This window comes from Lathamus discolor, chromosome 1, assembly GCF_037157495.1.
Source record: "Lathamus discolor isolate bLatDis1 chromosome 1, bLatDis1.hap1, whole genome shotgun sequence".
NCBI lineage: Eukaryota > Metazoa > Chordata > Aves > Psittaciformes > Psittacidae > Lathamus > Lathamus discolor.
Genome location: NC_088884.1, coordinates 7,009,057 through 7,034,260, shown reverse-complemented (window position 1 = coordinate 7,034,260; position 25,204 = coordinate 7,009,057). Strand labels below are relative to the sequence as shown.

Sequence of the window (25,204 nt, the reverse complement as noted above, 5' to 3'; positions counted from 1 at the left end):
GTATGCTCTATGGAGTAGGACATCCTATGGAGCAAGACACCCTACAGATGGTGGGATCTATGGGGTAGGACACCCCATGGAGAAGAGCATCCATGGAGCAGGACAGTCCATTGAGCAGGACACCCCAAGCACGAATCACCCATGGTGACCCCGCTCCCTCCATGCCCCCCATCCCCACGAGTCCCCGTCCCCATGTACCAGAGGGTCCCAGCAGGGTGACCTCGAGCGGCGCCAGCCCCGCGGCGCTGCAGTCCACGGTGAAGGTCTGGGGCACCCGTGCCCTCACGGTGGGGCCCAGCCCCGGCCCCGAGCACTTCACCTTGCTGGGGTCCACCACGTCCTTCACCGGCACCCGGAACGGGCTCCCTGTGGGGTCAGTGTGGGCAGGGGGACAACAAGGGCATGCGGTCAGAGTGTCCATGGGGTCAGGGTGCCCATGGGGTCAACATGGCCGTGGGATCAACATATCCATAAGGTCAACATGGGCATGGGGTCAATATGTCCATGTGGTCATTGTGGCCATGGGGAGGACATTGCAATGAGGTCAACATGGCCATGGGTCAATGCGGCCACGGGGTGAACATATTCACAGGGTCAACATGGCCATGGGGCCACCAAAGCCGTGGCCATGTGGCCAGCACAGTAATGGGATCAACATGGCCATAGGACCAGCCCATGGTTTTGGGGTCAGCATGGGGTGGACATGGGGCTAGTAAAGCCACATGGTGATGGCCATGGGGGGTCAGCACACCCATACCCACCCCCAGCACCCAGGGAGCCCTCTCCAAGCCCCAGCCCCATGGAGGGTCCCACAGCCCCACACTCCCCCACCAGGACCCCACTGCCCACGCACCAGGGATGGGGTGGCCGCCGAAGGTGATGTTGACGTCGTAGTCGCCCGCTGTGAAGGGGATGTACTCCACCATGCAGCTCCCGTCCTTGTTGTCCTTGCAGGACATCTTGGCCTCGGAGGGACCCTCGATGGCCAGGCCCAGCCCCCCGGTGCCCGCGCCCCTGCGGAGGGGACACAGATCAGGGGGTACCAGGGCTGGGGGGGAACATGGACATGGGGGGGGAGATGGAGGTGCCACATCCAACATAAAGGACAGAGGTGGCACATCCAAAAGCAAGAGATGGAGATGCCAGGTTGGTGTTGTGGTGGCAGGTCTATGGGAGGGGACGGAGGTGGCACATCCAGTGAAGGGGATGGAGTTGCCACATCACGTGCCATCACCACCCTCTTGGTGGAGGTGGCACATCCAAAGGCAAGAGATGGAGGTGCCACGCTGGTGACACGGGAAGGAGGTGGCATGCCAATGACAAGAGATGAAGGTAGAAGGTTGGTGTCATAGGATGGAGGCACCACATCCAATGGCAAGAATCGGAAGTGGCACATTCATGGAGTGGGATGGAGGTGGCACAATAAATGGCAAGAGATGGAGGTGATGAGTTTGTTACATGGGATGGAGGTGGTCTCTACTGTGAAGCTCTTGCTGTGTTGGTGAGTCTTTGTGTTGGGTTGTTGGTGTTGGGTTGTTGATGTGTTGAGTTATTGTTGGGGTGTAGCTGGTATGTTGGGCTGTTGCCAGGTTGGTGTTGGGTGGTTATTGAGTTGCTGTTGCATTCACCTGGTCTCCACAGTGAAGCGATTGGGTGTTGGTGTGCCAATGTGTTGGGTGGTTGTTGGGTTGCTGTTGTGTTATTGGTGTGTTGTTGTTGGGTTGCTGTTGGGTTGTTGTTGGGTTGCTGTTGGGTTGTTGTTTTGTTGTTGTTGGGTTGCTGTTGGGTTGTTGTTGGGTTGCTGTTGGGTTGTTGTTGGGTTGCTGTTGGGTTGTTGTTTTGTTGTTGCTGGGTTGGTGTTGGGTTGTTGTTGGGTTGGTGGTGGTGGTGGGTTGCTCTTGTGTTATTGGTGTGTTGCTGGGTTGCTGTTGCACTCACCTGGTCTCCACAGTGAAGCGATTGGCTTTCCCCACAAGGCCGCCCTCCAGGCCAGGCCCGTGCGCCCGCACACGAGTGGGGTCACAGCCCTCGGCCACAGCCACGCGGAACGGGCTCTTGGGCACCGGCACCTCATCATACATCACCTCCACACGGTGCACACCTGGGACACGAGGACAACAGGACACAGCGTCAGAGCAGGGGGACATGGGGTGGGACCCTGGCTGAGTTCCGGGGGGTCTCAAGAGGTTCTGGGGTCCCTGGTTGGGTTGTGGTGGGTTTCAGGGAGTTTGAGAGTCGCTGAATGGGATTTCTGGGAGGTCTCAGAGGGTTTGGAGGTCCCTAGTTGGGGTTTAAGAAGGATCTCGGTGGGTTGGGAGTTCCCTGGTCGGGTTTTGGGGCATCTCGAGGGCTTTGGAGGTATCTGATGGGGGTTTGGGAGGGTTTCAAGGGGATTTATGGGTCCCTGATTGTTGTTTTGGGGGATCTCAAGGGGTTTATGGGTCCCTGGTTGGGTTTTGAAGGCCCATAGTTGGGTTTTGGGGGGTCTCAAGAGGTTTGGAGGTATCTGGTTGGGTTTTGAAGAGGATCTCAGTGCTTTGGGGGGTCCCTGGTTGGGTTTTAAGGGATCTCAATGGCTTTGAAGGCCCATGGTTGGGGTTTTAGAGGGTCTTAAGGCGTTTTGGGCATCCCTGACCCTGCTGCTGCATGTCTGGCTCTGGGTGCCCATGGGGATGTCTGTGGCCAGGGGGCTCCCCATAGGACGTGGCTATGGGGTGCTGCGGTCTCACCATCCTCGTAGGGGGTGTACTCCACGCGGTAGGTGCCGTCGCCGAGGTCGGTGATGAAGGTGTCAGTCTTGGCGCCAGAGGGGTTGAGCACCCGCGCAGTGATGTGGGGCCCCCCCGTCTTGGTGAGCGCCCGCGCGTCCACCGTGAAGTCGGTGCTCACCTCGCGCAGCACCCCTGCAGGATGGGACTCAGCACCCACCCGGCAAGCACAGTGGGTGCCCACACAGGGGTGGTGCCTGTGGAGCTGCCCAAGGGGGGTCTATGTAATGGGGAGGGCAAAGGTGGCCATGGGGGCAAAATGGTCATGCAAGGGTATGGTGGCCATGGGGATCTCCATAAGGAGAAGACATCAATGGGGAAGGCCATGAGGTGGACCTGTCCATGGAGAGGACTTGGCCATGGGGAGGAAATGGCCATGAAGATATCCATGGGGAGGACAAGTCTATGGGGATGGCTGTGGGGAGTAGATGACAATAGGGATGGCCATAGAGATGGCCATGAGAAGGACATGTCCATGGGGATGGCCATGAGGAGGAGATGGCCATTGGGAGGATGTGTCCATAAAGTGGACATGGCAATGGGGAGGACATAGGGAGGAGACGGCCGTGGGGAAGACATGACCATGAGAATGCTCATGAAAAGTAGATGGCCATGGGGAAGAAATGGCCATGGGGAAGATGTATCCATGGGAATATCCATGGGGAGGACATCCCCATGGGAAAGACATGTCCATAGGGAGATGGCCATGGGTATGGGTAGGACACAGACATGGAGAGGACATGAGGAGATGACCATGGGGAAGAGATGGCCATGGGCAGAAGATGGTCATGGAGAAGACATGTCTACGGGAATGGCCATGGGGAGGACACGTCCATGGGGAGGAGATGGCCATAAGCAGAAGGTGCCCATGGGGAACAGCTACCTATGGGCAGGACCTTCCCCTTGCCCTCACCTCGCGGCTCCACTCCTTTCCCATAGACCTTGACACCGCTGGTGTCCACAGCCGGATCCACGGTGACGTGTACGGGGAACTTGGGCACAGCGCGTCCCCCATACTTGATGGTGATGGTGTAGGCGCCGGCACAGGCCGGGGTGTAGGTGATGGTGTAGGTGCCGTCGCGGTTGTTCTGGATCAGCACCTCCGCCTTCACCCCTGCTTCTGAGATGATCTCAATGGTGAGCTCGGCCTCGCCGGCTTTGGAGCAGTCCACCATGAAGGTGGCCACCTCGCCTGCCTTGCCGTGCTCCAGCCCGGGGCCGCTGGCCGTCACCTTGTCCGGGTCGAACACCGGCGTGACCACAGCCTTGAAGGGGCTGCCCGGGATGTGCTGGTCGGCAAAGAGGATGTTGATGGTGTAGTCGCCGGGCTCGGTGGGCAGGTAGGACACGGCACACGAGCCGTCCCCATTGTCCTGGCACTCGATCTTGGCCTCGCACGGACCCTCCACCGTCAGCCCCAGGCCCCCGGTGCCGGCGCCTTTGGTGTCGATGGTGAATGGGGCCGGGGTGTTCACGCGCCCGCCCTGGAGACCCGGCCCGAAGGCGCTCACCTGCGAGTGTGAGAGACAGGGGTGAGGGTGCAAGGAATGGGGTGACCATGGGGAGGGTGGAAGGGATGGAGGGGATGGAGGAGAAGGTGGAAGGGATGGAGGGGGTGGAGGAGAAGGTGGAAGGGATGGAGGGGGTGGAGGAGAAGGTGGAAGGGATGGAGGGGGTGGAGGAGAAGGTGGAAGGGATGGAGGGGGTGGAGGAGAAGGTGGAAGGGATGGAGGGGGTGGAGGAGAAGGTGGAAGGGATGGAGGTGAGGTGGGGAGGGTGTGAGGGATGAGTGTGATGGAGGTGAGGGGGCAAGGGATGGGGTGGCAATGGGAAAGGTGCAGGGGCTGGGAATCTGAGAAGATGGAGTGGTGCAAGGGATGGAGACGGTGGTGGTAAGCGTGCAAGGGATGGACATTTTGGCATTAAGTGTGCAAGGCAAGAGCACGCCAGTGGTGAGTGTGCAAGGGATGAGTGTGCTAGCCATAAGTGTGAAAGGGATGGGGGGGGATCTGAAAAGGGGGGGTTGCAAGGGATGGAATTCTGCAGGTGACTGCGCAAGAGATGGAGTGGCAATGGCGAGTGTGCAAGGGGTGTTGTGCTGGTGGCACCCGTGCAAGGGATGGGGTTGGAAGGGATGGGTGCTAGTAGTGTGCAATGCAAGAGCATGCCAGTGATGAGGGTGCAAGGGATGGGGTGACAACGGGGAGGGTACAAGGAGCACACAAAGGCAGCGTGAGCGTGCAAGAAGCACAAGGGGGTCAGTGGTGCCCACGCTGTGGGTCAGTCGGGCGAAGGGGGTACCTATGGTGCCCAGAGGGGATCGGTGGGCACCCATGGTGGGGTTCAGGGGTGCGAAGGGGGTGCCCAGGGGTGTCCCTCACTCACCTTGTGTGGGTCGGGGGGCAGCAGCGCCTCCACGGGGAAGGGGCTCCCCGGCACCGGGTGCCCGTCGTAGGTGACGTGGACGCGGTGGGGCCCCTCCTCGGAGGGGGTGAAGGTGACCGGGTGGGCGCCGCCGGGGGGGGCCGGGGCCACCCTGCAGGGCACGGGGCGGCCCGAGGGGCCGGTCACTGACACCTCCACCCGGCCCTGGCCCCCTGCGCCCTGAGCCTGCACCGAGAACTGCTGCGCCTGCCCCACGGAGGCCTCTGGGGGGGGATACGGGGGTCAGGGGGGGATCATCATTGACACAGGGGTCCCACCACCCCAGAGCGACCATAGACAAGAGGGTCCCGCCCCAGGGGGCACCTATCCCATAGGATACAGCCGTACCCGAGTGTCTCCAAACAAAGGGTGCACCTTACCCAAGGGTGCCCCCACCCAAGGGTGCACACCATAACCAAGTGTCCCACCCATACTGCACCCCATACGCAAGTGTCCCCCCCCACCCCATGGTGCCCCATAATGAATAGAGCACTCTCTAAGTGCTCCACTCTATGGGGCACCCCACGCACAAGTGTCCCCCCCCATACCCAAGAGTGTCCCCCACCACCCCAGGGTGCCCCATACCCAAGGGTATCCCTACCCCAGGGTGCCCCCCAACCGCAGGGCCCCATCACTCACTGCTGTTGAGCCCCTGCACCTTGACCTTGCTGAGCTGCAGGGGTGGGGCCACGGTGACAGGGAAGGGGCTGCGCGGGATCTGGTCCCCCCCATAGGTGACAGCCACGGACAGGGGACCCTGCGGGGGGGACACACACAATGGGGATGGGGGGTCAATAGGAACTGGGTCAGTTGTGTGCCCCATGGGGATGGGGGGTCAATGGGGGTGCCTTTATGGGGTGCACATGGGGATGAAGTGCCCATGGGGTGCCCCACGGTGATGAGCCCACAGTGGTACCTCATAGGGGCACCCCTGTGGGATACCCCATGGAGATGGGGTGCACATGAGGATGAGGTGTCAAAGGGGATGGGGTGTCAATGGCACACCCCGCAAGGATGGGGTGTCCTTATGGGGATGAGGTTGCCTATAGGGGTGCCCCAAGGGGATGAGGTTCCCTTGGATGCCCATGGGGCATCAATAGGGACGGAATGGCCATGGCAATGGGCTGTCAATGGAGGTGCCCATGAGGATGGGGCTCCCCAAGGGGATAGAGTGGCCCGTGGGGATGGGGATCCTTCACGGGGATGGAGTGTCCGCTGGGGATGGGGTGTCAATAGGGTGCCCATAGTGGTACCCCATGGGGGCAACCCTATGGGTGTGGGGTGTCCATGTGGCACCCATGGGTGCCGGCCCGTACCTGCTGCAGCGCCGTGTACTTGACGGTGTAGGTGTAGTCGTGGTTGTCGATGAGCTCGAAGTCGGTGACAGCAGGGCCCGGCCCCGGCCCCCCGAAGTGCACGTCCAGGGGGGCTTTGCCCGCGCCCCGCGTCTGCACCGTGAAGTGCGTCGGCTGCCCCAGCTCCACGCCTGCGCGCAGGGACACGGCGTGGGGAGAGCATCGGCATCATGCGGAGCGCACGCATGGACACACAGCACCCGGACTCATGGCACCCGGACCCATGGCACCCAGCAGCCCTGCTCTAGAGCACCCAATTGCACGGCAACCAGCACCGCAGCACCCAGAGCCACGTAAATACGGAACCCATAGACCCCACAGCACCATCCATCTATGCCCCACAGCACCCATATGCATAGCACCCGTGTCTCACAGCACCGTGAGTCTCTCCCCTACAGCACCCATCCCCACAGCACCCATCCCTACAGCACCCAGAGCCACATACCCAGAGCACCATTTGCCCCACAGCACCCATCTTCACAGCACCATCCAACTCCAGCCCCACAACACCTAGCCCTATGGTTAGGGTCTCAGCCCTATGGCACCCATCCCCACAGCACCCAGGATCCCTCCCCCATGGCACCCAGCCCCACAACACCAAGGGATCTGGGTCCGAACCATACAACCCCACAGCACCCATAGACCTTGCCTTACAACATCCATCCCTACAACACCCATCCCTATAACACCCAGAGCCACATCCCTTCAACACCCATCCCTATAGCACCCATGGTCCCTGCTCCACAGCACCCACCCCTGTAGCACCCCTCCATGCCCCATGCCCCTACCTGTCCGGCTGAGCCCGGGCCCCTCAGCCTTGACCTTGGAGGCGTCGTGGGATGGGTCCACCTTGATGCGGAAGGGGCTGCTGGGGATCTCCTGCGGGACAGGCAGTGGCTCAGTGGGGACGGGGACACCCCTATAACCGTGGGGGGTGACCCCGCGCCGTGGGGAGGGGGGTACCTGGTTGGCAAAGAGCACCATGATGGTGTAGAGCCCCGCGCCCGGCGGCGTGTACTTCACCGTGAACGTGTCGTTGTCGTTCTTGATGATGTCGAAGTCGATGTCGGCCTCCACCGGCCCCACCACACCCGGGGCGCACTTGATCCCGATGCTCACATCGCCTGCGGGGTGGGCACGGAGGCCGTCAGGGATGGGTCGCCCCGGGGTGGCGGTGATAGAGGTGGGGAGAGGGGATGTGACGTGGGATTGGGACTGGGGATGGAACAGGGACAATTGGATGATAGACGAAGACCAGGGGTGGTGGAGCAGGACCACAAATGACGGACCATGGATGATGGATGAAGACCATGGATGATTGTCAAGGGAAATGGACCAAGAGCAGGGATGATGGATCAGGGACACTGGATCAGGGATGTTAGACCAAGTCCAGGAACAACAGACCAGAGATGATGGACCAGGAATGATGGATCAGGGACACTGGATCAGGGATGTTAGACCAAGTCCAGGAACAACAGACCAGAGATGATGGACCAAGACCAGGGATGTTGTACCAGGAATGACGGACCAGGACCAGGGATGATGGACCATGACCATGGACAATGGTCCAGGAGTGATGGACCAAGACCAGAGTTGCTGGACCATGACCAGGGACAATGGACTGGAGATGATGGACTAGGACCAGGGATGATGGACCAGGACCCCACATTAGACCAAGACCAGGGATGATGAATGATGGACCAGGGACACTGAACCATGTCAAGGGGCCAGGTCGTGGTGCAGTGCCCGCAGCGGTGCCCCAGGGGTGCTCACCCTGCCCAGCCTCGCTGCAGTCCACAGTGAAGTAGGTGGGTTCATTGGCCTTGAGCCCCGTCTTCTCCACACCCGGCCCATAGACCTTCACCCGCCCGGGGTGGCTGCCCTCGCCCACCGCCACCTGTGGGCATGGCACTGGGGTCACTGCTCCTGCCAGCACCCCATAGACCACAGCACCCCAAAGAGCACACATCAACACCCTGCCTGGCACTCCCAACCCCACCTCTGACACTCCATGGGACTCCCATCACCCATGGGACCTCCATGTCCACCACATGGGACCCCATCCCTCCCCAGCACCCCGTAGGTCTAGGATCCCAATCTCCATGTCCATAGGATGCCTGCCTCCATCTTTAGCACCCCAGCCCTATGGGACCCCCATCTCCATCACCCCACGGGACTCCTCTGCCCCCCCAGCACCCCATGGCCACCCCATGGCACGCACCCGGAAGGGGCTGCGGGGCGTGGTGACGCCGCCCCAGGTGACGATGATGGTGTGCTTGATGGCCTTGGTGGGCACGTACACACAGTGGTAGGTGCCATCACCGTTGTCCTTCACCTTGATGTCGATGGGGAAGCCCTCGGCATCCTGCGGGCATCAGGAGAGGTGAGGGGACCCATTGGCACCCAATGGTGCCCAATGGGACCTACTGGAACCCAACAGGACCCAATGTCATCCAATGGCTCTCAATGGCTTACAACAGGACCCAACATCCCCCAGTGCAACCCAACAGCTCCCACCAGGACCCAATGACGCCCAATAGCTCCCAATGGGACCCAGTGGCATACAATGAGACCCAAGGGAACCAAATGACTCCCAATGGGACCTAACGGCACCCAACAGCTCCCAACTCCCAAGTGGACACAATGACACTCAATGGCTGCCAACAGGACCCAATGCCACCCAATGGGCCTCAAAGGCTCCCAGTGGCTCCCAGTGGTACTCAACAGCAGCCAGTAGGACCCAATAGCTCTTAACATGACCCAGCTGGACCCAATGGGACCTAAAGGCAGCCAATGGACCTATAAGACCCAATGGCTCCCAACGGCACCCAATTAGACCCAGTGGGATCCAATGGCTCTTAACGGGACCCAGTCGGACCCAATGCCACCCAATGGGACTCAATGGCACTCAATGGCTCCACCATCTCCTTACCTGTGCATAGAGCTTGAGGGGCCCTTTGCCGGCGCCGCGGGTGTCGATGGTGAACTCTGCCGGGCGCTCCACAATGCAGCCGCTGGGCTCCAGCCCCGGCCCAAAGGCCTTCACCTGTGGGTGGGGATCAGGCTGGCTCTGGCACCTCCAGCACCCATGGAGGGTGCAGTGGGGTGCAGTAGGGCACGATGGGGCACAGTGGGGTGCTATAGGGTGCAGTGGGGTGCAATAGAGTGCAAAGAGGTACGCTGGGGTGCAGAAGTGTGCTATGGGGCACAGCTGGGTGCGATGAGGTGGTATGGGGCACATCAGGGTGCAATGAGGTACATTGGGGCACAGAAGGGTGTTACAGGGTGTAGAAGGGTGTTATGGGGAATAGTGGGATGCTATGGGGTGCTATGGGGTACCATGGGTTGCAGCAGGGTGCTATGGGTCACAACAACATGCAGTGAGATGCTATGGGGTGTTATGGGGAACAACAGGGTGCAGTGAGATGCTGTGGAGCGCTATGGGGTGTTGTGGGTTGTAATGAGGTGCAATGAATTGTTATGGGGTGCAGCAGGGTGCTGTGGGGTGCAATGAGGTGCTACGCAGCACAGAAAGGTGCAATAAAGTGCTACGAGGTGCAATGAGGTGCTATAGGGTGCTACAGGGTGCTATGGGGCTCCATGGGGTGCAGGGCAGCACCTTGTCAGGCCAGGAGTCCTTGGGCGCGGGCAGGATGTGCGCGATGAAGGGGCTGTCCTTGATGTCCTCGTCGTCGCACACCACGTGCACGGCGTAGTCCCCGGGCTCCGTGGGCCAGTACCGCACGTCGCAGGAGCCGTCCCCGCGGTCGTCGCACTCGATGCGCGCCTGTGACGGGCCCTCGATGGAGAACCCTGCGCAGGGCACCAGGGGTGACCCAGGGACAGGGGCAGCCGCAGCCAGGTTGTGTGGGGGAACCGGCGTCCACGTCCCATCATGGTGACACCCGGCCCATGGTGGCCCCCATCCCGTGCCCGTGTCCTCACCATGTCACCCACCCCATAACCGCATCCACACCGCGGTGTTCTCCAACCCATACCCATGTCCCCACCATGGTGACACCCGCTTGGTGTCCCCACGATGATGCCACCCACCCTATGATGTCCTCCAGCCCATGTCCGTGTCCCCACCGTGGTGACACCCACCTTATGGGCTCCAGCCCATGCCCACGTCTTCACCATCCCATGGTGTCCCCCACCCCATACCCATGTCCACCACCCCATATACGCACCCCATGGTGTCCCCCACTCCACACCCACATCCCCATTAAGATGTCACTCAACAGATCTCCCTGTCCTCACCGTGGTGCCACCCACCCCGTGCCCATGTCCCCACCGCATCTCTCCCACCCCACACCCGTGTCCCCCCTCAGTGTCCCCGTGTCTCACCCAGGGTCCCCACTTCGGTGCCCACAGCCTCCACCACGAAGTCGGCCGAGGTGCCCACGGTGCCACCTTCCAGCCCCGGCCCCCAGGCCCGCACCTTCTGCCACCCGGGCGCAGGGGACACCTGCACCTCGAATGGGCTGCACGACACCACGCGCATGTTACATGTGGCATACATGTCACACGTTGCATGTCACACGTGTCATATATGTCACACATTGCATGTCACATGTCATACATGTCACAGGTGTCGAACATGTCACACATCGCATGTCACACATCACATGTTATGTGTCATACATGTCACACATTGCATGTCACGTGTCACACGTCACACATCACGTCACACATGTCATGCATGTCACATGTATCATACATGTCACATGTGTCATACATGTCACACACATCACACGTATCGAACATGTCACACATTGCATGTCACATGTCATACATGTCACACATCGCATGTTGTATGTGTCATACATGTCACACGTGTCGAACATGTCACACATCATGTCACACGTGTCATACATGCCACACGTATCATACATGTCACATGTGTCATACATGTCACACATTGCATGTCACGTCATACACGTCATACGTGTCATACACATCATGTCACATGTCACATGTGTCATATATGTCACACATTGCATGTCACACGTCATACACGTCACACATGTCATACACATCACGTCGCATGTCACATGTGTCATACGTGTCACACGTGTCATACATGTCACACACCACATCACACGTCACACCTGGCCTCATGCAGCCCTTGCACACCCATCACTCCCCACATGCCCCTTGTGCACCCCATGTGTTCCCTGTGCACTCCTCACCCCACGCACATCCCAGCAACCCCTTGCACCTATCACATGGTCCATGCGCACCCCTCGTGCCCCCCACTTGCTCCTTCTGCACCCCCCACACCCCTTGCGCCTATTGCAACCCTCGTTCCGATCGCACACCCCTCGCGCGCTGCCTGCGCCCATCGCACACCCCTCGCCTGCCTGCGCCCATCGCACACCCCTCGCCTGCCTGCACCCATCGCACACCCCTCGCGCACACCACGCACACCCCTTGCTTGTGCCATACGCACCTCCCGGCACCCTTCGCCCCTATCGCACCCCCCGTGCACACCCCCTGTGCCCCTCGCACACCTCTCCTGCCCCCCGCTTGTACCTTGCACACCTCTTTGCACTTACTACACCCCTCTTGCACACACACCCCAGGCACCTTGTGCACCCCTTGCACACCCTCCATCACCCCCCACCCGCCCCCCGGCTTGACCCATGGTGGGGGATGTCCCATGGGGAGGGGGTGACCCACGGACGGGGGGTGCTGACTGACCTGCGGGGGATGGCGTAGCCCCCCCAGGTAATGGCCACCTGGTACTTGCCGGGCACCAGGGGACGATACTCGCACTCGTAGACACCGTCACCCACGTCCCGCACCGTCACCGGCTCCTCCGTGCCCTCTGTGTGGGGGGAGTGGGGTGTCAGTGGGGGTACCCCCATGGGCACCCCATAGCCACCTCCCATAGGGCCCACATGGGGGATCCGGTTACCCAGCCCTGATGGGCACCATGGAGGTGTCCACCGACCACCACCTGCATCCCTCCATTGGGACTTCCCAGTGATGGACCCCCCCCAAACCTGGGCACCCCTATGGACCCTCCCAGCTGCCCTATAGACCCCACCAACCACAAACCCACCCACGGGACCCCTATACCCCCACAGCCGTGGCCCCTCCCCAAAACCCCCCTACCATGAACCACCCATGGGATACCCCAACTAGGGGCACCCCCAAGACACCTCCCAACCATGTACATCCCCTCCCATGCACACCCATATTGCCCCCAGCCATGGACTATGGATGCCTCCACCAGTCTTGGACCCCCCATGGGACCCCCAACCATGCACCCACCCCACGGGCACCTCCAAAGCACCCCAACCATGCACCCACCACCCATGGGCACCCCTATTGCCCCCAGCCATAGACCATGGGTACCCCCCTCAAGTCACCACCCAGCCATGGGACACCCAACCATGAGCACCCCCCATGTGTCCCCCCCCCATGGGTGCCCCCCATCACTCACTGGGCCCCTTGACGACCACGCGCAGGTCCCCGGTGCCGGCGCCCTTGGTGTACACCTTGAAATCGGCCACTTCCTGCACCCGAACCCCCTTGGGCTGCAGCCCCCGGCCCGTGGCGCGGCACGCGGATGGGGTGCACGCTGCGGGGGCACCGGGGCATGGAACAACATGGAATGACATGGAATAGCATAGAATGACATGGAATAGCATAGAATGACATGGAACAACACAGAATGACATGGAACAGCACAGAACAATGTGGGATGATGTGGAACGACATGGAAAGATGTGCGGTGACATGGCACCAAATGACGCAGCATGATGTACGATGACGCATGGGATAACATGGCACCGAATGACGTGGAATGACATGGAATGACATAGCATGACATGGAATGACATGGCACAGAATGATATGGGATGACATGGAGTGACATGGGATGACATGGCACCCTCAGCCCCCACACCACCCAGGGGTGCAGGGAGCCTGGGAAGGGCTGTGTGATACTGGGGTAGGGGCATGTCCTCCATGGCAGCAGCCTGGGTGCAGAGGGGTGATAAAGGGATACCCTGGGGACAGGGGTGTGCCATGGGGTCTTCAGGGGCATAAGGGACCCATAGGGACACTCAGGGCCACCTTGGAGCCATGAGGACAGCCTGAGGACAGAGGGGTGCCCTGGGGCCACCCTAGGGCATAAGGGCCCCATGGGGACATCCTAGGGATAGAAGGGTGCTATGGGGTCTCTAGTGGCTTTAGGGAATCATGGGGACACCCTGAGCTTTAGAGACCCACAGGGACACCCTAAGGACAGGAAGGTGCCATGGGATCTTTAGCAGCGTGAGACCCATGGGGACATAAAGATGCTATAGGGATGCCCTGGGAACTATGGGTCACTCTGCGGACATAAAGGTGCTATGAGGTCCCCAAGGACATAAGGGTGCGATGGGGACACCATGGGGACACCCTGGGGACATGAAGGTGCTATAGGGTCCCCAAAGGCATAAGGGCACCCTGGGGACGGCCCGGACCAGGTGAGAGGATGGGGGACCCTGGGCCAGGTCTCACCTTCAGCCACGTGGACGCTGAAGGGGCTCTTGGGGATGTTGGCGCCGGCGAAGGTGACGCAGACGGTGTGAGTGCCCTCCAGCACGGGCCGGTACGTGCAGCGGAAGATGTTGTCCCCCTTGTCCTCCAGCATCACCTCCACCGTGTCCCGCCGGCCCTGGGGGTCCACGATCACCACCCCGACGTCGCCCGGGCCAGCGCCTGCGCCGCAGGGACACGCTCAGACATTGCCGCAGCACCAGTGCCCCCAGGATGAACGTGGGCTCAGAGCCATCGGTCCACGCGGTGGCCATGGCACCACAAGCGTCACCATGAGGACACGGTCCCAGAGCCCCTAGACCTTCCATGACCATGTCATCATGAAGGTATGGCTTCAGTGGCACCATAAGAACATGCCCTCAGTGCCACCAGGCCACGCCATGGCCACGGCACCATGAGGACGTAGTCTCAAGTGCCACTAACCCACACCATTTGTCATGCCACCACGAGGATATGGCCCCGGAGCCACCAGGCTATGCCACGGCCGTGTCATCACAAGGACATGGCCTTAGTGCCACCCAGCCCCTCCATGGCCACACCATCACGAAGACATAGTCCCAAGTGCCACTAAGCCGTGCCATGGCCACAGCACCAAGGGAAGAGGGCACCCAAGCCACCACATGGCCATGGCCTTAGTGCCACCCAGCACCACCATGAGGACACATCCCTCCAGCCACCAGGTCATGCCACGGCCATGGCACCATGAGGACACGTCCCCAGGCCATACCGTGACCACGGCACCACAAAGATGTGGCCCCAGAGACACCAGGGTACACCATGGCCATGGCACCGTGACAAACAGAGCCATCAGCCATCCTATGGCCACGGCACCATGAGGACAAAGGCTCAACGCCACCAGGCCATGCCATGGCCGCACCACCATGAGGACACGGCTTCGGTGCCACCCAGCCCCACCACGTCCACGGCACCATAGGACATGGGCTCAATGCCACCAGCCCCACCATGCCTATGGCACCATGAGGATAGGGCTCAATGCCACCATGCCCATGGCACCATGAGGACACGGCTTTGGTGCCACCCAGCCCCACCATGCCCATGGCACCATGAGGACATGGGCTCGATGCCACCAGCCCCACCATGCCCATGGCACCATGAGGACACGGGCTCAATGCCACCAGCCCCACCATGCCCATGGCACCATGAGGACACGGGCTCAATGCCCCCAGCCCCACCATGCCCATGGCACCATGAGGACATGGGCTCGATGCCACCAGCCCCACCATGCCCACGGCACCATGAGGACACGGGCTCAATGCCACCAGCCCCACTGCACCCATGCCACCATGAGGATATGGGCTCAATGCCACCATGCCCATGGCACCATGAGGACACGGCTTTGGTGCCACCCAGCCCCACCATGCCCATGGCACCATGAGGACACGGGCTCGATGCCACCAGCCCCACCATGCCCATGGCACCATGAGGACACGGGCTCGATGCCCCCAGCCCCACCATGCCCATGGCACCATGAGGACACGGGCTCAATGCCCCCAGCCCCACCATGCCCATGGCACCATGAGGACACGGGCTCAATGCCCCCAGCCCCACCATGCCCATGGCACCATGAGGATATGGGCTCAATGCCACCATGCCCATGGCACCATGAGGACATGGCTTTGGTGCCACCCAGCCCCACCATGCCCATGGCACCAGGGGGCCCAGGCTCAGCACCCACCCGCGGTGTAGATGTCGAAGTAGGTGGGTTTGTTGGCCACGTTGCCGGTGGGCTCCAGGCCGGGCCCGCGCGCCGTCACCTTGCCCGCGTCGCCCAGCGCCATGGCCACGGAGACCCCGAAGGGGCTCCTGTCGATGTTCTGCCCCGCGAACAGCACCGTCACCTGCGGGGGGGGGACACGGAGGTCAGGGTGGCCTTGACCGGTGCCATGGCCACCGGCACAGCGGGGGGACACAATGGGAACCCCAGTGCCGTGTGCTCAGGGGTGGCCCCAGCACGGACCCAGCAGGGGCACCCAAAGGCACCTTTGTGGCCACCAAGGGGAACCCCAAGGGACACCTCTATTGCATTGTCCCCTCTTGGACCCCCAAAAAACCACCCAGGACCCTTCAGTATGGCCCTCAGGGAGCCCCGAAAGTCCCCTCAGGGTTCCCCTGTTGCAATATCCCCCCTCAGAGACCCCCAAAGGCCCTCCACTGGACCCTAATGGGACCCTAAAGGTCCCCCTATTGCAATGTCCTCCCCCCAGCAACTCCCAAAGACCCCTCAATGGATCCTAATGGGACCCCCAAGGGTCTCCCCAAGGTTCCCCTATTGCAACGTCTCCCCAAGGATCCCCCCAAGGCCCCCAGTGGACACCCAGAGACCCTAATGGGACCCAAGAGGAATCCCCAATGCAATATCCAAGGGGAACCCTAATAGGGTCCTTATGCCCCCCACCCAGAGACACCCAAAGATGCCCCAATGGACCCTCATGGGACCCCCTAGTGGTCTCCCCAAGGTCTCCCTACTGCAATGTTCCCCCCCAGCAACCCCCAAAGACACCCCAGTAGACCCTAATGTGACCCCAACGGAACCAGTACAATACACAAGAGAGACCCTAACTGGGCCCTTATGCCCCCCGCCATAGACCCCCAGCACCCATGGGTGCCCCTCACCTTGTGCATCCCGGCCACCTTGGGCACATAGGTGACGCTGTACGTCCTCTTCTTGTCATTGTTGGGCACCACCTTGGCCTGGGCAAGGGGGGGGAACCCAGAACAGGGGTGATGAGACCTGGGTACCACAAGGGGGGGGGGTCAGGGCACCCCAGGGGGACCCCTCACCTCCTCGGTGTGGCCTTCGGGGTCCTCCACATAGACCAGGACCTCACCGACACCAGCGTCCAGGGTCTCCACCGTGAACTGCGCCGGCTGCAGCACCACGTTCCCCTGCGGCTCAATGCCTGTGGGGCCGGGGGGGAGTCAGGGGGGGGCCACAGGGACCCAAGGTGGGCGCCAGCACCAGGGGCACCCACCGACATCAATGGCTTAGGGTGCTGGGAGGGGGGGGCAGAGGGACCAGGGCAGCCTGGGGATGGGGGAGCTTGGGGATCCAAGGGGGTCCTTGGGTACGGGGGGGGGACCCTGGTTACCAAAGGGGGGGGCTCCGGGTATGGATGGCACTTTGGGGTGTCCCTGGGCATAGATAGGACCTTAGAGTACCTTGGGGTGTCCCTGCGCATGGGGGGACCCTGGGAGGGTCTAAAGGTGTCCCAGGGTATGGGTGGCTCTTTGGGGGACCCTGGGGTGTCCCCAAACGTGGGTGGCACCCTAAGGGGTCCAAGAGGGTCATTGGAGGACCCTGGGGTGTTCCTGCTCATGGGGGGAACCCCCTTGGGTATCCGTGGGTATAGATGGCACCTTGGGGTATCCCCGGTCATGGTGGGGACCCCGGGCATAGGTGGCACCTTGTGTGACCCTGGGGTGTCAATGGGCATGTAGGACCCTGGGGAGACCCTGGGCTGTCCCTTGGGTACCCCTGGGGACAGGTGACACTTCGGGGTGTCCCTGGGTGTGGGTGGCACTGTGGGGGGACCCTGGGGTGCCCCCGGCTCGGGTGACACCTTGGGTGTCAAGGAAAGAGTCCCTGTTCTCGGAGGTCCCCATCCCACATCACCCCACACCCCTACCCCCTTGTCTCCCCCCTGTGTCCCCATGGCCCCACCAGTGTCCCCCCTCTCCCCATGTTTTCCCCCTTGGATTCCCTTGCGTCCCCCACTGTGTCCCTATGTGTGTGTGTCCCCAGTGTTCCGATGTCCCCCCCAGTGCCCCCCATGTCCCCCCCATTCCCATACCGGGCCCATACGCGCGGGCGCGCGCGGGCTGGGGCTGCCGCGGCCTCAGGGGTGCCCCCGGCTTGAGCTTGGCCTTGGGGAACTGGGACAGGTAGGTCATGACCGAGTGCTCGTCCACGTTTGGGTCCACGATCTCCTCGGGGGCGATCACCTGGGGGCACCCAACAGCACCCGTCAGAGCGCCCAGGGCACACAGGGACCCCCATGGGGACCCCCAGCACCACCCTCCCCAGCAGCACCCACCCAGGGGTGGTTTGTGCCAAGGGACCCCTCTGCACCCCCAGGGCCCCCCTAAACCCACAGGCACCCCCCCCATACCCAGGGACAACCTGAGGACCCTCCTGTACTCACAGGGACCCTCCATGCCCATTGATCCCCCGCAGGGAACCCCAGTGACCGGGGACCCCAACACCCCCAGGGACTGCCCAACACCCAGAGACACCCCCGGGGACCCCCCAGCCCCATGCCATGGGGACACCAGTGCCCCCAGTACCTGGGGCACCCCGAGCCAATCGTCCGCCTGCTGCATGGCCTCACGCGCGTTCTGCACCGGCTGGTTCGGGTCCCAGCTCTCCCAGTCCGGGCACAGGCCTGCAAAAGGGGGGGGGGTCAGCACCACAGAGACCCCCCCTCAGAATTCCCCAGTGTGCCCCTAATCAGACCCACCAAACTCCCCCGAAGACCCCGCTAAAACCCCCCCAAGACACCTCTGAGCCCCCTGATACCCCCCAAGACACATCCAAGATGCCCCCAAACCCCCCCCCAAGATGCCTCCAAGCCCCCCAGCACCCCTCTAAGCCTCCTCTACGCACCCCCAGACCCCCCCGAAGACCCCTCTGAGCCCCTTTCTGCCACCCAAAAGCCCCCTCCGAGACCCTCCCCCAGGACCCCTCGCCCCACCGCAGACCCATCCGCCCCCCGGTACCCCCCCCAACCCCGTGCCCGCTGACCCGGTGCGCAGTTGTCCACCAGCGCTCCCAGCGCCTTCCCGTCCTGCCAGTCGCGATGGAAGTTGGTGATGGGCAACTGCGGGACCTTGTGCTGGATCCAGCCCAGCAGCCGCTGCTTCGGCGTCTGCCGCCGCGCCTCCTCCTCTTCCTCGTCCTCCCACATGGGCATGGAGATGGAGTAGTGCAGGATCAGCGTCCACACCAGCCCCAGGATCAGCTTCAGGTTCCCGTCCACGATCGCTTTGCTGTCTGCAGGATGGGGGGAATGGGGGGGGGGGGGTGCCGTCACCGACCGGACACCCCCATCGCCAGCATCGGGGCGCCCCAAACCGTGGGGACACGCCGACAACATGGGGACACCAGGGCACGGGGGTACCGTCACCCCACTGCGGGTCGGGGGGGGCACACGGGAGCATGGGGACACGCTGAGGCCATGGGGCAGGGACCTGACACCATGGGGCACCCCAAAACCATGGGGCAGGGGCTGACAGGCCGTCGCCAGCATAGGGACACCCCGAAAGCAAAGGGTAGGGACCTGATACCCCATCACCAGCATCGGGACACTCCAAACCATGGGGAAGGGACCTGGCACCATAGGGAGACCCCAAAACTATGGGGACACCCCAAATCCCTGGGGAAAGGGAGCCTGAACCTTTTAGGACACCCCAAAGCCATGGGACAGGGGACCTGGCACTATGAGGATACCCAACACCATGGGACAAGGATGAGGGGCCCCTGGGACACCCCAAAACCATGATGGGGACATCCCAAAACCCTGGGATAAGGATATGGGGTCCCACCACCCTGGGACACCCCAGAACATGGGCAGGGGTCCCTGTCAGCCTCGTATCAGGCTACAGACACCCCAAAACCCCCAAGGCAAGTATGGGGGTCCCTGCCACCTTGGGGACACCCCTAGAACACAAGATGGGGTCTCTGCCACCCCAATACCCCACACACTGCCCCCCTGTCCCAGCAGAGCACCCCACAGCACCCAGACCCCCAAAATCCCACCGGACAGTGGGGGGGCGGGGGGCACGACCCTGACAGCACCACGGGGGTCCCCCCACAAAGCACAGTCACAACAGCCTGGGGTCCTCTGACCCCCCAGCACCGTGGGGATCACCATCAGAGCACCGGGGGGGCCCCTTGGAACACCCCCCCCAAGCACCTTAGGGTTCCCCCCCATAGCACTATGGGGGTCCTATGACCTCCCATAGACTCTGGGGTCCCCCCACAAGGCACACTGGGGGTCTCCATCACAGCACCCTGGGGACCCCTGACCTTTAGGGGGGAGTCCCTGGATGGGGAAACTGAGGCACGGGGGGGGTGGGGGTGGGTTGAACCGAGGGTGGGGGAGGGGAGCCCTAGGCATTCCGCCCCTCCCCCTCCTCCAGCCCTGCGCGCGGACCCCGCGTGCCGGCCCCTCCCCCTCCGCTACCGCCCCTCCCCCCAACGCCCCCCCCCCCCCCATCAGCGATCGTGTTTCGGGCACGAGCCCGCTGCAGATGCGGCCCCCCCCCCCCAGCATCTGGGCACGGGGGGGGGGGGGGGGGGGGGGAGGGAGTGTGCAAGGGGGGGGGGCGAAATCATCACCCCCCCCCATGAGCAGGCGGGGGGGGCACGAGTGGGTGTGCAAAGGGGGGGGGGCGAAATCATCACCCCCCCCATGAGCAGGCGGGTGGGGAGGCGAGTGTGCAACGGGCGTGCAAGGGCCCTGCACACGAGGTGAGCGTGCAAGGGGCGAACTCACCAGCGCCAAGAGCCAAGAGCGAGCTCGGCGCGGCCGCCCCTTGCGCGGCCCCTTTGCACGCTCATCCCTGGCTCCGTCTGTGCTTGTCCATTGCTCTTGCACGCTCAGCATCACCCCCGGCCTTGCACACTCGCCCCGAGCCGCGCTGCCCCTGTCCATCACCCCTGGCCTTGCACACTCGCCCCGAGCCGCGCTGCCCCTGTCCATCACCCCTGGCCTTGCACACTCGCCCCTCATTTCACCCTCACACACTCACCCTTCACTCGCTCTTCTGCCACCCCTACCCTTGCACACTCACTCCACCCCAAGCCCCTCGCCTTTGCACGCTCACCCCTCTCTCAACCCCTCCGTCACTTCTACCCTTGCACGCTCACCCATTTCACCCCACCTCACTCACACTCACCCTTCTATCACCTCTGCCTTTGCACACTCACCCTTCATTCCCACACCACCCCAACCCTTGCACACTCGCCCCACACTCACTCCTCTCCCAACACCTCCATCTCCTCTACCCTTACACAATCACCCCTTCCCTTGCACACTTACCCCTCATTCCACCCCATCACCTTCACACACTCCCCCGTCATCCCCACTTGTCCATCAGCCCTGGCCTTGCACACTCACCCTCACCCCTTACTCCCACTCTTTCATCACCCTTACACTTGCACACTCACTCCCACATTACCCCAACCCTCACACGCTCCCCCTTCACCCCCACTCACCATCACCCCCCTTGCACGCTCACTCTTGTCCATCACCCCAGCCTTTGAGCACTCACCCTTACCCTTGCACACTCACCCTCACCCTTGCACACACACTCGCCCTTCCCTCCCTCTTATCCATTACCCCTTCCCTCGCACACTCTCCCTTCACTCCCAAATCACCCCTTCCCTTGCACACTCATCCCTCCTCCCACCCCATCACCCTCACACACTCACCCTTCGCTCCCTCTTATCCACCCCCCCCAACCCTTGCACACTCACCCTTCTATCATCACCCCCCTTGCACGCTCACCCTCACTCCATCCAAACCCTCTCTTCCATCCCCACTGCATCCCCATCGCACGCCCCATCGCACCCCCGTCGCACACTCACCAATGGACACCAGCTTGATGTGCTCCCGCTCCAGGAACTCCAGGGCCACGGAGACGTTCTCCAGCTTCATCTGTCGGAAGTTGGGGCGCGGGTGGTACTTGCGGCCCATCTTCTTCTGGCTGAGCACCTCGAGCAGCGCGATGAGGCGCAGCCCGTCGCTCAGGTCCCGCTGCAGGTCCCCGATGCGCTTGTGCACGCACTTGAGGTGCTCGTTGCACCAGCGCGTGAACGTGTTCTGCTGGATCTTCTTCCAGGGCGCATCCTCGGCCAGGTCCTTCTCGGTGGCCGGCAGCTCCTCGGGCTCCTCGCCCGGCTGCGCCTCCAACGTCGAGTTCATGCTGCTGGCGATGGGGGGCCTGGGGGTGACGGGGTAGCGCTGAGGCCCAAATGGGGGGAGCCTGGGTGGGTATTGGGGTCCTTATGGGGGTGCTGAGGGAGGGTCAGTGTCCCAGGAGAGGGTCCTGTTTGAGTAACAAGGTCCTGGGTGATGGCTCTGGGTTGATATCGGGGTCCTTACGGAGGTCCTGGGTGTGTATCAGGGTCCTTATAGTAGTTTTGGGTTGGTACCAGTGTCCTTATGGGGGTCCTGGGTGGGTACCGGGGTCCTTATGGGGAGCCTTGTGGGTATCAGGGTCTTTATGGGGGCCCTGGGTGGGTAGCAAGATCCTGGGTGGGTGTTGGGATCCTTATAGGGGTACAGGGTGGGTATCAGGGTCCTTATGAGGGTCCTAGGAGAGGATCAGTGTCTGGGGGGAGGACCAAACGGGGCCCTGGGTCAGTACCTGTGTCCTGGATGGGGGTCCTGGGTTGGTATCGGTGTCCTGGGTGCGAGGCCCAAATAGGGGTCCTGGATCAGTACTGGGGTCCCGGGTTGGGGGTCAGTGTCCTGGGTGGGGGTCCCAAGTTGGTGGCCCAAATGCAGGTCCTGGGCGAGAGGCCCAAGGAGGGATCCCGGATCAGTATCAGGGTCCTGGGTCGGTAACGGTGCCCTTGGGGGGGGTCCCAAGTCAGTGCCGGTGTCCCAGGTGGAGGTCCCGGATCAGTGCCAGTATCCTGGATCAGGGCCCTGGGTGGGGGTCCTGGATCTGTATCGGTGTCCTGGGGGGGGGGGGGTCCCCAAGTCAGTCCCAGTGCCGGGATGGGGGTCCCGGATCAAGCCCGGTGTCCTGAAGGAGTCCTGGGTCAGTCCCAGTATCCCAGCTGGGGGGCTCCCGGCTCAATCCCGATATCCCGAGGGGGAGGGTCCCGGCTCGATCCCGGTGTCCCGACGCGGGGCGGGGGGGGGGGGGGGTCACGGGCGGGTCCCGGTTCCCGGCTCAGTCCCGGTGCCGGGGGCTGTTGTCCTGGGGCAATCCCGGTGCGAGTTCCCGGCGGCGGAGCTGGTTCCCCGGCGGAGCAGGGTCCGGTCTGATCCCGATCTGTTCGCGGTCGGTTCCCGGCGCTGAATCCGGTCGGTTCGCAGCCGGAGCGGGGTCCAGCGCGATCCCGGCCGCAGCAGGAGCGAGGTCCGGTCGGTTCCCGGTGCGTTCCCGGTCGGAGCAGGGTCCGTGTGTCCGGTGCGTCCCGGGGGGCGGCGGCTTTAAGCGCTGCCCCGGCCCGGCCCGGCCCGCCCCGCATGGGCCGGCCGGGGGGGGGGGAGTGACCGCACCCGCTATTTATAGCCCTGCCGCACCCCCCTGGGCCCGCACCCACAAACCGGCACCAACCGGCACCGGTACCCCCAAACCCGGCACCCCAAACCCCGGTGCCCCCCGGCTCAGGCACCCCCGAAAGCCCAGACACCGGCACCCCCAGACACCGGCACCCCCAGACACCGGTACCCCCGAAACAACAGAGACCGGCACCCACAGACACCGGCACCCCCAAACCCCGGCCCCCCCAAACACTAACACCTCCAAAATCTTTCAAGCTGAATCACTGGTACCCCCAAACTTTGGCACCCCTGTACCCTGAAACCCCCGCACCCTGAAACACCGGCACCCCAATAGCCCAGACACCCCAGCACCCCATTATCCCGCTCCAGCCGTACCCCAACACCCCAAAACCCAGCACCCTGATACACGGATACCGCTCTGGGCACCCCAACACTCCAGCACCCAGGGAACCCTAATAACCAGCACCCCCATACCTGGCACCCCGATATCCCATTACCCCAGCTATTAGGCACTAGGGCACCCCAATACCTGGCACCCTGCACACCCCAATACATGGCACCCAGCACCCCAATACCCCAGCACCCTGACACCTCTGGCACGAGGGCACCCCAGTACCTGGCACCCAATACCCCGGGGCCCCTGAGCACCCCATTACCATGAGCACCCCAATACCACAAGCACCCCAATACACCTCAGCCCCATTCACACTTCAAATCTCCCCCCAGGAAACTCACTCACTCAGAACCCCCTAAAGCCTGCTGGGCCCCCCCCCAGTGCCCCCCAACATCTTGGTGCCCCCCCCCTTTGGTGCTTGTTTAAGGGGGACACGGGTGGGTGCCGGGTGCTCCACATCCGGGTCCTTCATGGGGCCGTGATCTTGGGGGGGGGGGATATCAGCCTCCCCCCAGTTCCGGTGTGTCACCGGCCCTGGAAGCTTCCAGTGGCTGCGGGGGGAGCACCCATGGGTGGTGATGGGGAGGGGGGGGGGCAGGAGTTGGGGTCCTTCCCATCGCACACCCCCCCTTTGTGACTCAGTTTCCCTTGGGGGGGCACCCTGCGGTGATGGGGGGTGACAAAGAGGGTGACAAAGGGGGTGACAAAGCAGGGGGTGACTGGGGGGGGGCACGGTCCCAGGCGCCTGCGCCAGCGCCTATAAATAACCCATGGAGTCACAGCCACGCACCCGGCACCCAAAATACCCAGGGAGGGGGGGGACAAGTCCTGGTTGGGGGGGGTCACACACAGACACATTGGGGGGAACGGTGCATAGGGTTCAGGGTGCTCCACTGGGGGGGTCGGTGTGACGGGGGGTGGCCGGTTGCTCGAAGGGGTTGTCAGATGCTCCAATGCTTCAGGAAGATGATGGTGGAGGCCATGATGGAGAGGATGGAGGGCTTGAGGCCGATGGTGCTGTCCTGGGGAGGGGCAGGGGCAGGGTCCATGACACCGCACACGGTGGCTCCCCCAAACCCCTGTGTGCCCCCCCGTACCTGGCCCAGGGTCCCCTCGTGGCTGGGGTCAGCAAAGTCAATGGAGTTGTCGAAGCAGGGGGGGACACTGAAGGGGCTCTGGCCCTCGGGGCACCTGTGGGGGGCAGGAGGTGGGGGACAGACGCAGGCACGTGGGGACATGGGGACACCGGGGCATGGCCATGGGGACAATGGGGACATGGCCATGGGGCAGAGGGAAATGGCTGGGGGGTACTGGGGACATGGACAAGGGGACACTGGGGACACTGGGGGCATGGCCATGAGACAGTGACAGGGACAAGGGGTACCCGGCCATGGGGACAGGGGGGACATTGCCAGGGGGCACAGGGGATATGGACAAGGGGACAAG

The 25,204-nt window shown here is 62.6% G+C and overlaps 1 protein-coding gene across 2 annotated transcripts in view; it reads right to left on the bottom strand.

Moving 5' to 3' along the window:
* FLNC (filamin C) overlaps positions 1-23,273 on the bottom strand; it is a 41,242-nt gene extending 17,969 nt beyond the window's left edge. The window contains exons 1-26 of one of the 2 annotated variants that reach the window (XM_065680939.1): positions 22,493-23,273; positions 21,711-22,066; positions 18,864-19,112; positions 18,407-18,504; positions 17,914-18,064; positions 16,904-17,022; positions 16,736-16,813; positions 15,798-15,960; positions 14,063-14,263; positions 12,999-13,136; positions 12,251-12,377; positions 10,895-11,031; positions 10,167-10,360; positions 9,480-9,593; positions 8,769-8,912; positions 8,321-8,444; positions 7,511-7,671; positions 7,336-7,426; positions 6,509-6,678; positions 5,832-5,949; positions 5,154-5,416; positions 3,682-4,279; positions 2,730-2,903; positions 1,939-2,101; positions 854-1,014; positions 199-366 (exon numbers count right to left, since the gene is read on the bottom strand). In XM_065680939.1, coding sequence (XP_065537011.1) covers positions 199-366; positions 854-1,014; positions 1,939-2,101; positions 2,730-2,903; positions 3,682-4,279; positions 5,154-5,416; positions 5,832-5,949; positions 6,509-6,678; positions 7,336-7,426; positions 7,511-7,671; positions 8,321-8,444; positions 8,769-8,912; positions 9,480-9,593; positions 10,167-10,360; positions 10,895-11,031; positions 12,251-12,377; positions 12,999-13,136; positions 14,063-14,263; positions 15,798-15,960; positions 16,736-16,813; positions 16,904-17,022; positions 17,914-18,064; positions 18,407-18,504; positions 18,864-19,112; positions 21,711-22,047 — 4,441 coding nt within the window. In that variant the 5' untranslated portion in view covers positions 22,048-22,066; positions 22,493-23,273. Of the gene's footprint in view, positions 1-198; positions 367-853; positions 1,015-1,938; positions 2,102-2,729; positions 2,904-3,681; positions 4,280-5,153; positions 5,417-5,831; positions 5,950-6,508; positions 6,679-7,335; positions 7,427-7,510; positions 7,672-8,320; positions 8,445-8,768; positions 8,913-9,479; positions 9,594-10,166; positions 10,361-10,894; positions 11,032-12,250; positions 12,378-12,998; positions 13,137-14,062; positions 14,264-15,797; positions 15,961-16,735; positions 16,814-16,903; positions 17,023-17,913; positions 18,065-18,406; positions 18,505-18,863; positions 19,113-21,710 lie in introns of both variants that reach the window. The other variant, XM_065681011.1, reaches the window with a different exon arrangement.
* Between the last annotated feature and the right edge of the window lie 1,931 nt (positions 23,274-25,204).